The sequence below is a fragment of the Ochotona curzoniae genome, unplaced genomic scaffold (genome assembly GCF_017591425.1).
Source record: "Ochotona curzoniae isolate NIBS_2020 unplaced genomic scaffold, NIBS_Ocur_1.0 scaffold_4506, whole genome shotgun sequence".
Lineage (NCBI taxonomy): Eukaryota > Metazoa > Chordata > Mammalia > Lagomorpha > Ochotonidae > Ochotona > Ochotona curzoniae.
The window spans coordinates 17,375,213-17,390,530 of record NW_024467119.1 but is presented as its reverse complement, the minus strand read 5'-3'; the positions used below and the strand labels follow the sequence as shown (position 1 = coordinate 17,390,530).

Below are 15,318 nucleotides of genomic sequence, written 5' to 3'. Positions count from 1 at the left end.
ATAAGTGATTTGGCCAGGACCACAGGATTCAAACTCCAGGAACCTGGCTTCTGACTTCTGAGTCCATGCTGAGTTAGGCTGCCTGTCTACAGTCTCCGCAAAAATCCATGGAGCTGTCCAAGTGGCTTTCAGTGTCTCCCATCTTCTATTCATTTATCCTGAAAAATAAGCACTTTAGTACAAAGCTGTTCCAGACAGGTCAGACAAGGCGAGAGGCTGTCACAGAAATGGCACTGAATAATTGAGAACAAAAACACTGTTAGTGGAAGGAATGCCAGGGTCCGGCATTTATAATCCAAACTCCAAGATGATATTTCTTACGTGATTTTTTGAGGGAGCATTAACAATTTTGGGGTAATTGTTAAAAATGACACGTGTCTGTTAAGGGATGCTCACTTGCTTCGCATCCCCTCTCTTCTGCTGTGCTTTAAACTCTACGTGCTCACAACATTTGTCACATACTCTTAATGTTTGCAACACGTGTTCCTTTCCCATCAGGGTTCCTAGCTGTCTGGCAAGGGGAAAAATGGTGAGCACAACTCCTCTTAACTAGTTGGATAATTTGGATTTTTCTTCTGAATATTTCAGTGAAATTACTTTCAAGTAAATGCAGAATGAGTAGTTGTATATTATTTACTGCTAAAATCCACCTGTTTCCTGATGGATTTTAATTGTTACATTCATTGTTAGTACTCTTGCACCCACCGAAACAATGAATAAATTGAACCACTCAGTGATGGTTAAACCTGAGTGGTTGGAAATTTTACAGCACCACCATCTCTCCACCTCAAAAATATAAGCTGCCCTCCGAGAAAAAAAATCTCTTATCAATTTTGTTTGATGATGGTCAAAGAGACTTGACAACCAAATGCAATATGTGTCCTTTGAAACAATCACTATCAAGGCCATTATGGGGATAGCTAATGAATTACAGCTGTTACCTGTATGAGGCAATAGTATTATGTGTGAAAATTCTTGACTCTGAGAGTTATATTTTGCTACTTTACAAAAATATGTGTATGTTTTGAAGTATTTATGAGTAAAGGGTCTGGATGTCTGTAGCTTTCAGATAGTTCAGCATCATAATGTACTCATGAAAAGGGAGTTTTCCAAAAGTCCATGGAAAGTAGCCAGGTCCAGTTTCCCTGAACTTTTGGAAGAAGCCCCAAGCAGCATGATGGGTTTTCACTAAGTTTGTGGGAAATGCATATTATGAAAACCAAGGCATGGATTTCAGAATTTTTCACAGCAATATATATCTTGTAATTCCATTTCTCCACAAGCTTTCTGAAGTCCCTATGTATGTCTACATATGAGCCATAGTGGGGGGCAGAGTAACAAATGGTTACTCTAGATACAAGGTTTACAAATGTTCCTGTGGGTTTTCCTTGCCAAAATGTTTGTAGGGTTTTTTGAAACATGTTTTTCTCAAAACTATGTATGTTTAGGTATAGATGTACACAGGTATGAAATTCAAAGTGTAAGCCTCCATTAGGAATCCCCTTTGACCTTCAGGATCAATCTATACTCTTGTCTAACAGTCAAGGCTCTCTAGCTCTGATCCTTTGGTCTCATCCACCCCTGCAGCCACCTGCCATTTTCTGAGATCATTTCTGGTTTTTTTTTTTAATTATTCTCATTCCTGTTCGTTTCCTTTACCCAGTACTATTACAAGTTCAAAAATCCATTCAAGAAAATGGTATGCTCTTGCTCCTCGTCCTCTGGCTGTTAGTTCTTTTCCCTCTGTGTTCCTTTGGCGCCCTCTACAGTAAATTATTCATATAGCTCTATAAAATCAGACCATTTATGTATTGCAGTGGTTTTCCTGTTTTACAGTAGGCCATGTTTATTCAACTGTAGTTCATGAACAAGTACACAATTCTTTTGTTTGTCCTAATGGTTAAGATGTCCTCATTCCACACTGGAATGCTTGGGGTCAATGCCTGACTCTCACTCCTTGCTAATACACAGCCTACCATGCAGCAGCTGATACCTCAAGCCCTTCCTGTGGAGAACTGGGTAGTTCCTGGTTCCTGCTTCATTTCAGCCCAGACTGACCACTGTGGGCCTTGATGGGATTAACCTGCGAATGGCAGATCTCTGTCTCTCAAGTCCTTTCTCTTCTGAGGCTAAGAGGAAACCTGTAATGTTTATAAAGTATAGGGGATAAAGAACAACTAACATCTATTGCATTCTGTACCTTACTACACACAAAAATATTTGTGGAATGAGTGATCAAATACAATAATGGCATGAATGTGTGATTACGTTTTAATTATTTTCCAGGTTTTCAGTACACTAAATACGGATGCCGCAGGAAAAGTGATAATAAAATGGTTCATCGAAGTTTCTGTGAAGCCAACAAGAAACCGAAACCTATTAGACGTATCTGCAACATCCAAGAATGCACACATCCACTGTAAGCATTATCATGCTCTGAGGTCAGCGAAGGGGTTTGCACGTCTTCAGCTCCCTTTACTTTGAGTTTATTTTTAGTCAACCCTCTTATGCAATTCATGGAGATTACATAGCTGTCGCCCCCTGCTTTTCACTGCAGTCTTGCTCGACAAACAGTCTGTTTATTGCTTTGAGCAGAACTTCCAGAAGTGATATAAATGCTTTGACTGATATTGATATCCAAGATTTGTACCAGGGCATCTAGAGAAAAAAACAGAACATTAAGTTTATTCTGGTGCAAAACCTTTTTCAGAATGTGCACGTCATGAGCTTTTGAAAGTGCTTTCTTATTTTTTTTAAAGATTTATTTTATTTTTATTGGAAAGTCAGATATACAGAGAGGAGGAGAGACAGAGAGGAAGATCTTCCGTCCGATGATCACTCCCCAAGTGAGCACAACTGCCGGTGCTGTGCCAATCCGAAGCCAGGAACTTCCTTCGGGTCCCCCACGTGGGTGTAGGAACCCAAGGCTTTGGGCCATCCTTGACTGCTTTCCCAGGCCACAAGCAGGGAGCTGGATGGAAAGTGGAACTGCCGGGGTTAGAACCAGTGCCCATATGGGATCCCCGCGCGTTCAAGGCGAGGACTTTAGCTGTTAGGCCACCGCGCTGGGCCCTGTACTTTATTTTAACATGTATCTCTCTTGATAGTTGTCAGTTTCTTGAAAATCATAAGTTAAATTGATACCTTAAAAATATAGCTTAAAAGCAAAATAGAGAAAACATTCTAAAATTTACACTATAGACAAACATTTCATGCTCAACTAAAGTGTTCAGCACAAAAAAGTAAAAACACTCTAGTTGAACAGAAAAATAGGCAAGGGTTATAAACAATGAGGTGGAAATGTTCAACTTTAAGTTTTAAAAGATTCAAACAGTCATTAAAAGGAATAGCAATATATTAGTATTAGCGATTTGACAATGATTTAAAACAGAATTGCCAGCAAAACTGGTACAGGCATTTGTTTTTAGGTGTTTTTTTTTTTTAATTTTACCTTCCACATGCAAGTGAGAACATGCGGTATTTTCTGTTTGTCCTGCTGATTTTAGCCACAGCTGCAGATCTCCAGTTTCCCCCGCAAATCCTCTTCCTGAGTGCCAGTATCCTCTAAGTACTAAGCGCTCATCTTGGTGGTGACAGAGTCCTCAGAGAACCAGCTCCGTGGTCCTGCTGCGGCTGCAGCTCAGCAGAGCTTTCCTCCTGGGGCGTCTTCCCCCGTCCTCCGCCATGCCCACTGCCTGCTTCTTACTGTAGGCTGCCTCCTGTGCCCTGCATTGGTTGTATCCTGAATTCTTGGTTTAGTGATTTGTTCTTGGAGATGCTGTCTTCCAACAACTTCATGAAAAGATACAATGTAAATTTGGGTAAGAAATTGTTAAAGATGAAGTATTTAGATTGTTGTAAGATGTCCTTTACTCATGCCTGGGTTGTTTGAAGACACACACACACTTGCATAGATAATTCTAAACTAAACTTTCCCCAGGAGTTTGTTTCTCGTTGTTCTCTCCTTCCCCAGGCTGTGGCATGGCTGTTGCGAAGCATGCTGTCCTTCCGAGTCTCAGTGCTACTAGATGAGCTGTTTTTGCTCTCCCCCGCCTCTTTTTAATCCTATCTTATTTGTTAGCCTTAAACCTTATTTTTGACTGGACTCTGATTTAACAGTAGATGCTCTCAGAGAAGACAACCTATGACTCTTGGCAATCTGTTCCTGGTGTTGTTTTCTTTGGCCTCACTCATTCTTTTGGCCAAAAGTTTAGCATATTCTGCAGAATAAGAATATCCTTATTCTTCCTAATCTGCTGTTTTTTTAGAGCAATGTGCTGGCGTTTGTGTTGAAGGACTTGTGGAGTAACAAGACACTAAATCTTAGGTGTCTTGGTCCTGGGCTTCTTAGATTCTTGGTTTAGGGGCTTTCTTGGAACTTATGGCATACACGAGCTTTTTTACAGAAACTGAAATGTTTGTGGATTCTTCTGGCTCTTTGAGAACCCCGGTGACGAGGCATCATGGGATCAGTCAGTCCAGGAATAGCTTTCTCTCCTTTTTTTGTAATATGTTGAGAACATTCAGGTTGGCATCAGCAGTGCAGCCCTGAACTAAATTGTGCTTGCTCTCTGCAGTGCTCCTTGATCTGTAACAGGAGTCCCCTCACTCAGCAGCAGGCAGACCCGGTCATTGGTCAAGAGAGAGTAGGGCCTCTGTGCCATGGTGCCTGGCAAGGGATCAGCTGCTTCAGGGTGAAGCCGATTCTCACCTTCCCAGCCACTGGCTGCCAAAATCTCATCGAAGTGGACACTGCAGTCTTGATGCCGAGTTCATTCATGGCAGATATTTCTGCTCTCGCATGCATGTTACCTTCCCTCTCCAGCAGGACCAGGAGGACCGATGAGAAGAGCCGAGTTGTCTAAGCAAGGCAAGTGTGTCAGACAGTCCTCACAACAGCTGCAGAAATAAGTCCTCTCAGTTGGAATCTTAAAACATAAGCCAAGTTTCCCCCCCACAGAATCAAGCAGCAGCACCCAGCCTGTGTCGGCAAGCTGCAGATCACTTTTTAATTTACTTTCAGATGTTTAGCACCGGTCGTCACTATATCTAGCAGCTGATGCTGCTTTTGAAAAACCAGCTTTACCCTTGAACTTAACAGGGCAATCTTAAATGTTTCAGCAATTCTCAGACTTTGTGAATCGCTTTCTGAGAGGGTAGGGAGAAGGTGACAGGGTCAGTGAGAGGCAGGAAGTAGTAGGGTGTTGACAGCCGAGTGTAGGGCTTGATGGTGTCAGAGGCACACGCCTTTCTGACCCTGCTTCCAGAGGGCAGCTGCCAAGCCCTCAGAGAGAACATACGGGCTGCACACCCCAATGACAATGTTGGCTTTCAACTCTCCACCCCCGACAGCTGGGTAGCAGAGGCGTGGGAACACTGCACCAAAACCTGCGGGAGTTCGGGCTATCAGCTCCGCACCGTGCGCTGCCTGCAGCCACTCCAGGATGGCACCAACCGCTCGGTGCACAGCAAGTTCTGTGTAGGGGAACGTCCCGAGAGCCGCCGGCCCTGTAACAGAGTGCCATGTCCGGCCCAGTGGAAGACGGGGCCGTGGAATGAGGTGGGTGTGTAAGGCGTGTGTGGCCTATTTCAATATAGCATGACTTTTGGGTAAACTTTGTGTGGACTCAGAAACCATGTCACATTTTGGTAGTCACCTGCCATAGTTAGGGCAAATGGTATTTGTGTTTAAAGATAAGAAGTAAGAACAAGCCAAGCTTGGGTGTTCTGTGATAGAGAGGAGTACGAAAGATGACTGATGTATGTGATAGCGTGGTAAACTTCACTGTTGCAATGGGAGGTATTCTAACCCCTTAATACTGAATGCAAATGCCGCCTCCTGGAACAGCCCTAGCTCCCCTAGTCCTTTTTTGTTGCAACAGTTTGACTGTTGCAGACACCCCAGTCCTGTCAGAGCTGCCAACCTACTTTCAGGCTAGCATGTCCTTGCCCCTTTCCCTGTAGCATCTTACCTACCTTGCTGCTCATCTCCAAGGTTCCTAGCCCCTTGCAGGTGCTGCCTAGCCTGCCCATCCCTGCCCAACCCTGCCCAACCCTGCCCATCCCTGCCCGTGCCTCCTCTTCACCTGAAAGGCAGGACAGCTGCCTATAGTGAGGTGCTGGAGACAGGCCCCTGACTCCTGCCTTACAGGCTGTGCTTGGAGCAAGTGTACCCAAGTTCTCAAAACCCGCTGCCCCTGCTCCCCCAGACCCAGCATGTGCCTGGATGCTGTTATGATATTAGTTTGGTCACTTGCTAGCTCGGCACATTGTTACTTGTGTTTCTTAGTATTTCTAAAAACTAAAAGTAAAAGATTATGGAGTCATAGGTGACAGGTTTATAGGAGAATAAAGCATCAAAAAGTAAGGAATGAAGGAAGAATCAGAGGGAGGCAAGTGAAGGTCACCTACCAGGTGGGTCCTGTCCCATTTCTCTTCTAAGCCCAGAACCAGTGTCCATTCTCTGTCTGTCTGTGGTTTTAGAATAGGAAGTCTCTTCCTGATACTCATTTCTCTACAGACTTACAAAGAGATCAATCGAGACGGCAGGTCCATAAGTCCTGCCATCTGAAACAGTGATGGATTGCAAGTCAGTACTGTGCATGCGCCTTCTCCTTGTCCCCCACTGCCCGGCGCCTGATGCCCCACAGCTCACTGTTTCTAGGAACTTGCAGTGCCATGCAAGCTAGGTGCACATGCATTCTTCTGCATTGCCAGTGGTTTCCCTGGGCTGAGGCAGCTTTCCTGCTGGGGCTCCTTCCCGGGCAGGGAAATGGTAGAGTCAGCAGTCAGCCCAGGACCCTGTCTGCAGAGCCAGCAGGTGTGTGCCTCTAACCACAGCCTCTCTTTGCAGTGCTCAGTGACCTGCGGGGAAGGGACGGAGGTGCGACAGGTCATCTGCAGGGCCGCGGACCACTGTGACGGTGCCAAGCCCGAGTCGGTGAGACCCTGCCAGCTGCCCCCCTGTAACGGTACGTGTGCTGTTCCTGCATTTCAGTGCTCTGGCCATGTTGTTACACTTCCAAAAGCACAATCTAATGGCAGCAGTAGCTGTGGAATTTATATTCGCTATCAGGAAATTGGCCGTGGAAAATGCCCTTTGAGAACCACCCTAATCGGGTTCTTTCAAAACACACTGGGACAGAGACCCCGAGCATTCAGCCGTCAGCCCAGCCCTCCTGTGCGGCAGTGGTTGTGGAGGGCTGAGTGAGTCCTATGGGATACACATTAGCCTCGATAAGTGTCCTGTTCCTTAACTGCAAAACAGTACAGAGTGGGTTCAAATATTTCACTAAAATCACAAGAGTTTACAGTTTTGACATGTGCAGAGTTGATGTCACTCAGTTCCAAAGCTCTTTCTGGTAACTGTCCCCACTTACACAGCCACGCACACAGCTGCTGGCCTTTAGCACTGGGCTGTCAGCCGAAGGAAGAGCCAGTGCAGAGTGTAATACACATGGGTTTGCTATTTTAGAAATATTTTTATTAACATATAAGAGAACTGGTTTCATGTATTTCCAAGACTGAGTTCTAGGAACTTCACTTCCCCTTTTTTTCTTAATTCTTGTGTTAATATAGATTCAATTTCCTTTATAACCACAGACTAATACTGTACTAAATACAGTGTTCAACAAAAAGTAAAACGTATCACGGTTCCATAGGAATATAGGCAGTTCCCACTTCACATTGGCTTATATATAAGTATATATACTGTATATTAGCTAACACATATCAGAAAAAAATAGTGTTTTGGAATCTGGCTTAATTCACTCAGCCGAATGGTACCCACGTAGATGCATTTTGCTGCAGGAGACCGTGTTCTTTGTGGCTGAGTTGCATGCCATTGTTCATACACATATGTCACATTTGCTTTAGTCATCAGATGATGGCTTCTGTGTTGATTCCGTATGGCCTTTGGGCTATGAATAAGGGGGTGCTGGTCACTCTTTGATATGCTGTTTTAAAACACAAAATCCTTTGCATCTGTTCTGTTGCCAGCTGTTCTTCATCTTGTCTCCAATTGTGCTCCTCTCATTTCTAATGTCCTGCTCATTGTCTCTTGACTTGTTTTTACTATCATTTGTCACTTTCTGTGACCAAAACACATGACTCTCCCTCCCTTGGTCTCTGCCTATGTCTTCAACTGCATAATTTGTAACAGAAACATTGCACTCTAAGAATGGAGGTAAGGAGATCCAAGATGAAGGTGTCCACGGAGTCGGTGCCTGAGGATGGGATTCATAGATGGTGCCTTGCCCCCTTCAGGCGAATGAGTCCCGGGAGAATTGCCATCATGTGAGAACTGCCTGCCCATTTCCAAGGGTACAAATTCTAAAGGACACAACTCATGCCCAATTCACTACCCAAAGGCCTCCACCTTCTAGTTACAATCACTTTGAATGGCACATATATTCAAATCACAGCTCCCGCCTTCTTTCTTCCTGGCCTGTCCATGCCTTTCCCCAGCGACATTCCTTTTCATTACAGTTCTCTTAAATCTATACCTAATGCAAGCTACCAACATTGTTTGGACAAACTGGGAAAACGCACAACTAAATACAAGTTGCAGTTTCAGTCGTGTGGCCTGAAATATCAACATAAGGCATTGATTAAATATTAATACCTGCTAAGTGATACAATTTTCCACAGGAAAACGTTTTATAAAAAGTTTCTTTAAAATTTGTTTTTTTTTAAATGCCAGATTGCACATCTTTAAACTTGCAAATAATTTCATTATAAAAATTCATTTGAAATGTGTGGTAGCAAAACCAAGCATGGCCATGAGGGGGAGACATATGACTTTTGCCTGTGGGAAGCTATAGTTAAAGTCCACCACCCAAAGCTATGGCCAAAAGAATACCAGAGAGCAAAACCAACTGTGACAGTGGTATTTTATTCTGCGTAGCTGCTAGAACACTACGTTTCTGCAAATGTATGCGAAAACGAGCAAGAATTGGCCTGCTTTTCTTCTCTGAGGCTGAAGCAAGCCCAGGTGCAGCGGAGGCATCCTGGCTGCCCTGGTGGTGCCACATTCCTTCCAGCTGCTTCACTGCTCTGAATGCCAACCCCAGGAGTTTTAGCAAGGTCACATATTTTACTGTGTTTCAATTAAATAGGTAATACTTCCCATATGCTCTCATACACTAACCTGAAGTGCTCCAAAATGTTAAAAAAATTTTGAATTTTGAGTTTCAGAGCATTTTGGACTTTACCCAGTTGAGATTCCTTAATCTTAAAATATAAAGTTTATGAATTAATCCCAAATTCAATACGCCACCACTTCCAGACAGTTGAGTGTGGGGATACTAAAACTGTCAACACCAGATGGTTTTCTGAGACCGTGAGGGGGGCCTTTTCCTTGAGCTTTTATAAGGAGGTTGGAATGGGGAAAGACAACTAAAATTTTTCTCAAATGATTGATTTTGTCATCTGTCTCCAAATTTTGATTCTACTGTTCACACCTGTTACCCACCTGTAGGCAGATAGTAAACATGTTCCTCTGCTCTTTTTTTGAACTCCTCCGCACAGACTCCCAGCCTCTCCTTGCAGAGCAGGCTCCGCCGTGACGAAGAGCTCACGTGTCCACACAGGAGACTCGTGGCTGGACTCTTTCCTAACACAGAGGAGGTCTCACATGCACGCCAGTCCTCGCAACAGGACTGTAAAGGATGGGGAGTCAGGGGTTAAATCCAGAATCAAGCCAGAGCCTCTCATCCAACAGAGGGAAAAGACATTTCCTTATTTTAAGAAACAAGCATAGAAAAAGTAATTCATAAATAATGGGGAGTTGATACTTGAAATGAACTTGACATCTAAGGTGAAATGCATTAATGTAACTCCCCCACATGCACTGCATAGCTAGATGATGGCCCTACCTCATAGAAAATATTCAGACACATTATAGTATTTAACAGACCTACAAAGGTCAGGCTCGTACAAGGCAGTCCTGATTTGGGAAGCGGACGTAATCTTAGAACTCTGACAAAGCTGGTTATTTTAGCCCATTACCACCATCACCTGGCCCGTCTCTGCTTGCAGTTCTCAAACTTTAGAAAAAGTATCCGCCAGTGTCTTTGGCAAGCTCGTACTAGCTTTCTTACCTCCATAATGGTATTGCCCAATAATACATCTTAATTTCCAGTGACTGTATTTAAAAAACAATTCCACAATTTATAGGTCTTGGTGTTTATTAGTTGGCTGTGGATCTGGCTTGTGCTGTTGCATAGCCCTGGAGCTAGTCTGCACACTGGCACTGCAAGGGAGCAGCAGTTCCTGGCTGCACTCCACCGGCGTGCCCTGGCATGACTCAACAGCCCGATGTACTCAGTGTGTGGATTTTCTGAAGTCTTATTCCTATAATCTCCAACTGATAAGGTTTTAAAATCCCATCTCTAGATGCTCAAATATCAGGTGCTTTCTGGGGGCTAGGTTAGGTGAGTACCCTTCAAACATCTTCTGGTCATCTCCATGAAATATAAATCGGCATATCTTACCTAAGTTTGTGTTTTCAGATCACGTGAGAACAGTCCTTGATATATATAAAGCTGTTGTATTCATGTTTCAGTAGAAGTTCTGAATCAAAATTGCATTTTCCCTTTTGTTAATATTCCAATGAATCCTCGGTAATCTGCCTTTATTTTAAATTTAATGTAGATGGTACTCTATTGAAAAGGCAGAAAAAGCACAAAAGAGTAAAAAAAAAAACAATTTTGTAGTCAATTATATGCTGTTGTCTCATTTTAAAGTCAGGTGATAGGTTCCTGCTGGGCAGACAGAAAATCACTCCTGAAGACTTCTCAGGAAACATGGAAATGGCAATGAGTGAACAGTTGTTCCCCATATCCACAGAGGTTTGGACCCCGAGTCCCCCTCACAAACACAAATATTCAGATCATCAAGTCCCTTATGTAAAATGGCATATTTGCATATAACTCATGATTCCTGCCTTTTAAATGCTATGCAAATAATCCTTTTGCAGTATATCACAGTCTGCACTTTTTCAAAATATTTTCAGTCCACAGTTGCATCCATGTGGGCAGAACCCATGACAACGCAAGGTCCAGCTGTGCTTTTTAAATAAGGAGCTACATCTCATTCAGTATAACCATGCTAACACAAACATTCATGTAGATAACCTCCTTGTGCCCAACTTCACCAAAACTCATTGTCTATGCATTAACCACGTGAATTTCTTGCCTTTTTAAATTTGTGCAGATGAGCCATGCTTGGGAGACAAGTCCATCTTCTGTCAAATGGAGGTTCTGGCTCGGTACTGCTCCATACCCGGTTACAACAAGCTATGCTGTGAGTCGTGTAGCAAGCGTAGCAGCACCCTGCCCCCACCGTACCTTGTGGAAGCTGCAGAAACTGGAGAGGATACTATCTTGAGTCCTAGTGACCTCCCTCCATCTCTAGTGATGCCCACATCTTTGGTTCCTTACTATTCCGAGAAGAGGTCTTTGACTAGCTCCTCTTTCGTGGGTGGTCCAAACATCTATGCTGCTTTCAGGCCAAGCAGGAAACCTGACAGTGCTCGCTCACCCCAGAAGAGAGCTCAGGCAGCAGGAAGAGAGGTGCTGAGGCTGGGTGCAGGGCCATCCTCTTCTCCCACCCCCAGCGGCCCCCTCACTTCCGCCTCACAGTTGGCTGCTGCTCCTCTCATCAGAGTCAGTAATTCAATAGGTGCTTCATCTCAGTCAAGAACCTCAAAGAAAGAGGAAAAGATGGTGAATAAGAGACATCCCGTAAAGCCTACCAACTTAGAAAGATGAGAAAGGAAAGCTGAAAGGCCTGAAGCCAGAGGGAACGTTGGACCACCTCCCTCTCCCCATGGTGCATACAGCTTGCCGAGTGTGAAGTCTCCATCAGCCATCAACTCAGTTCATCTCCAAATGGAAGAACAAAAGTGCTGCTTCACTTTGGAGCCACTTTCATCCTCCTCATGTTCTGCCTTGTTTACCAGGAGTCCTTGGAAGAAAGCACCAAAGATTATCCACAGAAGGAAAGTTGTGAAGTATGTTGGTCATTCTCTAGAGCAGAAAAGGGACCCAAATCATTTGTGCATACCAACTGATTTTCTGTTTGAAAAAAAGGTTACGGTGAAAATAAACAGATGCCATGGTTTACACTTTAACCAGAAATTTTGGAAATGGAGCAAAGAATTCTTAGACTTGTATTCCTATTTATCTATATTAGAAATATTGTATGGGCAAATTTGCAGCTATTGTGTAAATACTGTATATTGCAGAAATCAGTATTATTTTAAGAGATGTGTTCTCAAATGATTGTTTACTATGTTACATTTCTGGATGTTCTAGGTGCCTGTCATTGAGTATTGCCTTATTTGACATTCCATAGTTTGATTTTCAAAGCAGAATGTTATGAAAAAGTTAGAATTATAGTTACTTATAATACAAAGGAGTTCATTGTATGGTTTCGTTGAATCAACAATATGATACTTAAATTATAGTGTTTTTAAAGCTTCAGCTATAAAGCTATCAGCTTATCTATTTTCTATCTTTATTATTAAAAGGGATAAAGTTGGCATCTTGGTGCGCTATTGGCAACAGGGAACAGTTAAGGAACCGGTTCAAGAAAATAGATGCCGTTGAGGTATTCGTATGCTCTTATGGTGTTCTGTTGTTTCCCCTTTGTTGGCAAATACAGAGTTTCACTCCATGTACTGTAATAATAGATGTTTTGGGGTTAATTTGTAAGTTGATGACTTAGAAAAAAAATCATTGAACTAGAATTGACACTCGAACTTATTGGTGCTCTGGAAGCAGTTTCCAGCAAGCATTTGTCAGTGGTTAGGATATTTATTTTCTGCATGGTTCATATCCACATGTTCAAAACCACAGTGCATCTGACTGCAATCATATGCTCGTAATTTATGTCAGTGATTACCTAGCTCACACTGAAGCCAGGAATGCTCCCAGCAGGGAGCAGATGTAAAGTACTTGTATATAGAATTCAGAACCTAAGATATTTATTAAAAGTTGAATTTCTTGACAGTATTTTTGTGTGCTAAATATTTACACTAATATTGATGCCCTATTATGGTAAACTAGAGAGACTTGTTCTGTTCATGGAGGAGAAATTGAAGGCAGGTACGAAAGCTATCCCCAAGGCCTGAAACTGAACACATCTGAGGCTACACAGTTTGAAAAATAGTTAATACGAAGTGGATGACTCGTCCCCCTTCACGGAAATATGAACTTCTGTTTAATAAAATAGTAAATTAGAAATATTTTTGAAGCACAGAAAAGAGGTAAATATTATCAAGATGGTGCTTTTGCAGTCAGTACCTGAACTGTCAAAAATTATTATACTGGGGAGTCAGATATAAATCTTTTCAAAGCACAGAATGCAGAAGGACCTTTGTCTTGCTGCCATTTTAAGCGATCAGCCGAAGCCATTGATTATACCTCTGAAGAATCGCTGCTACTTTCTGCAAGAATTTTGAAGGTCAAACAAATGAGGCAAATTCAAGGCAGTAAAAACAATTGCAGAGCCTTAAGTACAGGTTCTTTGTAGCCTACCAATATTCCTAGAATGAAATTCTCTCTAGTTTACATGGGTGCGTATTCCTCTGTTTGCAGGGAAGTGTCAAAATGTCACACACATACAACTCCCATAAAGCTGTGCATATTCATCATATTTCCAACCTTTGAGCTTTTCTGCTCAGCTATATATTTCTTCCCGTGTTCACTACTGATGCTGTTGTTGTATTGGGAGCATGTAGAATAAAATCATTCACAAATCTGGCTCAATCTAGATTTTATCATCAGATTTGTCACAAAGGAATGACCACAAGTCCTTTTCATGGAGAAATTTAAAATGACATTAATCCATCTGCATCTTGCACTTTGAGACTCAAATGAAGTGGTTCCATTTCCTACTTTCATCTCATGGTATGCCATACTATTTTTAAAAGTAAAAACTAAAATTAGAGTTGTGTGTGGGGGGGTGATTTTCTGCTCAGATATGTCCCCTGGAACTTTGAAGAAAAAAAGTCTGGCACCACCTCCAATAATTAGGACCAAGGGGAGCTTCTGTTCTTACAAAAACATGCAATCTCAGTGACTTTTAGAAGAATTTGACACACAAACATACAAATCGCCACTCACGACTCAGATGTTGGGGAGGAGGGAACATCTCAAGGGAAGCCCATCTTTTAGGCAGTGGAGTGACATGAGAGCATGGTCCCTGCCACTTTGAACTGCAAAGGCAGACACGGCTCAGGTCCAACCCCACCAATCACGGCCCCACCTGCACGCCTTGGGTAACATCACAACATCACCACTTACTCATCTGTAAAGACTGGAGGCAGACCTGCCATATATCATTGCATGACATAAATGTAACTGTTGGCACAGGGACACACCAGCTCACAACTGTCAGGTAGTAAGGAAGTCACAGCGCTCATCATCCTCATTTTCCTTATGTAAGTGACTCTTACCTTTACTTCAGGCTAGGTGCTGCTCCAGTACCTGGTTTGGGGAATCCTAGAATCAATTTGAGTTGGAAATAGAAATCCCTAAAAATAATCTATAGTCAGTAGCTTTGAAGAATTTTAGTTAATTATGCTTTACTTTCCTCTAGGAAATAGTCAAAGTTAGTCAAAGTAATGCAGCAATGCCCCAAGCTGTTAAAAAAAAGATGAAACTACTTAATCTGAAATCAAATGGCAAGGCCACCCTCAGCGTGCACAAACATGATCAGCACGTCAACTAAGACCAGAAACATTCTAATTGGAACTAGATATTTTTAGATAATTGACCTGGAATCAAAGATAAAATTTAGGAATCCATGAATATACTACTTTCCAAGCAACGGAAAGATAATTAGAAGTTATGAAGTAGATATGCAAAGTGCAAATTCTAAAACCAAGAACGTGTAATTTACTGAAAAGCTATTGTATTTATCTACCACTATCCTTCTAAATTACCCCTTTCCCCTAATACTTGGGAAGCTGTGTAAAACATTGCCTGATGTCTTGCTGATTGTACCCCCGTTGCCTCTGTAAAAATTGTCCATTTGAACAATAGCTATTTTCCACTCAATCCCCATTTTCAAACAAATTGTCAACTAAAGAGAATTTTTTAGGTGTGGGTAAGAGGGAGGAGTTTGTGGATTAATTTGCCGGAAAGTTTCAAAATATTATTTCAGGAAAGAGAACAGTCACACTGAAGGGTCCCCTAACTCAGTCAGTGCTGCTCTGCTATCCTATGGGATCAGTACAGACACTTAAACCACGTTAACAAAGCCCTTCTATGGTCCTCTATGGGACAGACAACGAGAGCAAAAATACAAATA

At 42.6% G+C, this 15,318-nt stretch overlaps 1 protein-coding gene across 2 annotated transcripts in view; it reads left to right on the top strand.

Moving 5' to 3' along the window:
* ADAMTS3 (ADAM metallopeptidase with thrombospondin type 1 motif 3) overlaps positions 1 to 13,798 on the top strand; it is a 213,886-nt gene extending 200,088 nt beyond the window's left edge. The window contains exons 19-22 of one of the 2 annotated variants that reach the window (XM_040967175.1): positions 2,287 to 2,419; positions 5,353 to 5,560; positions 6,854 to 6,971; positions 11,215 to 13,798. In XM_040967175.1, the coding sequence (XP_040823109.1) occupies positions 2,287 to 2,419; positions 5,353 to 5,560; positions 6,854 to 6,971; positions 11,215 to 11,771 (1,016 nt within the window). In that variant the 3' untranslated portion in view covers positions 11,772 to 13,798. The remainder of the gene's footprint in view (positions 1 to 2,286; positions 2,420 to 5,352; positions 5,561 to 6,853; positions 6,972 to 11,214) is intronic. The other variant, XM_040967176.1, reaches the window with a different exon arrangement.
* Positions 13,799 to 15,318: the final 1,520 nt, after the last annotated feature.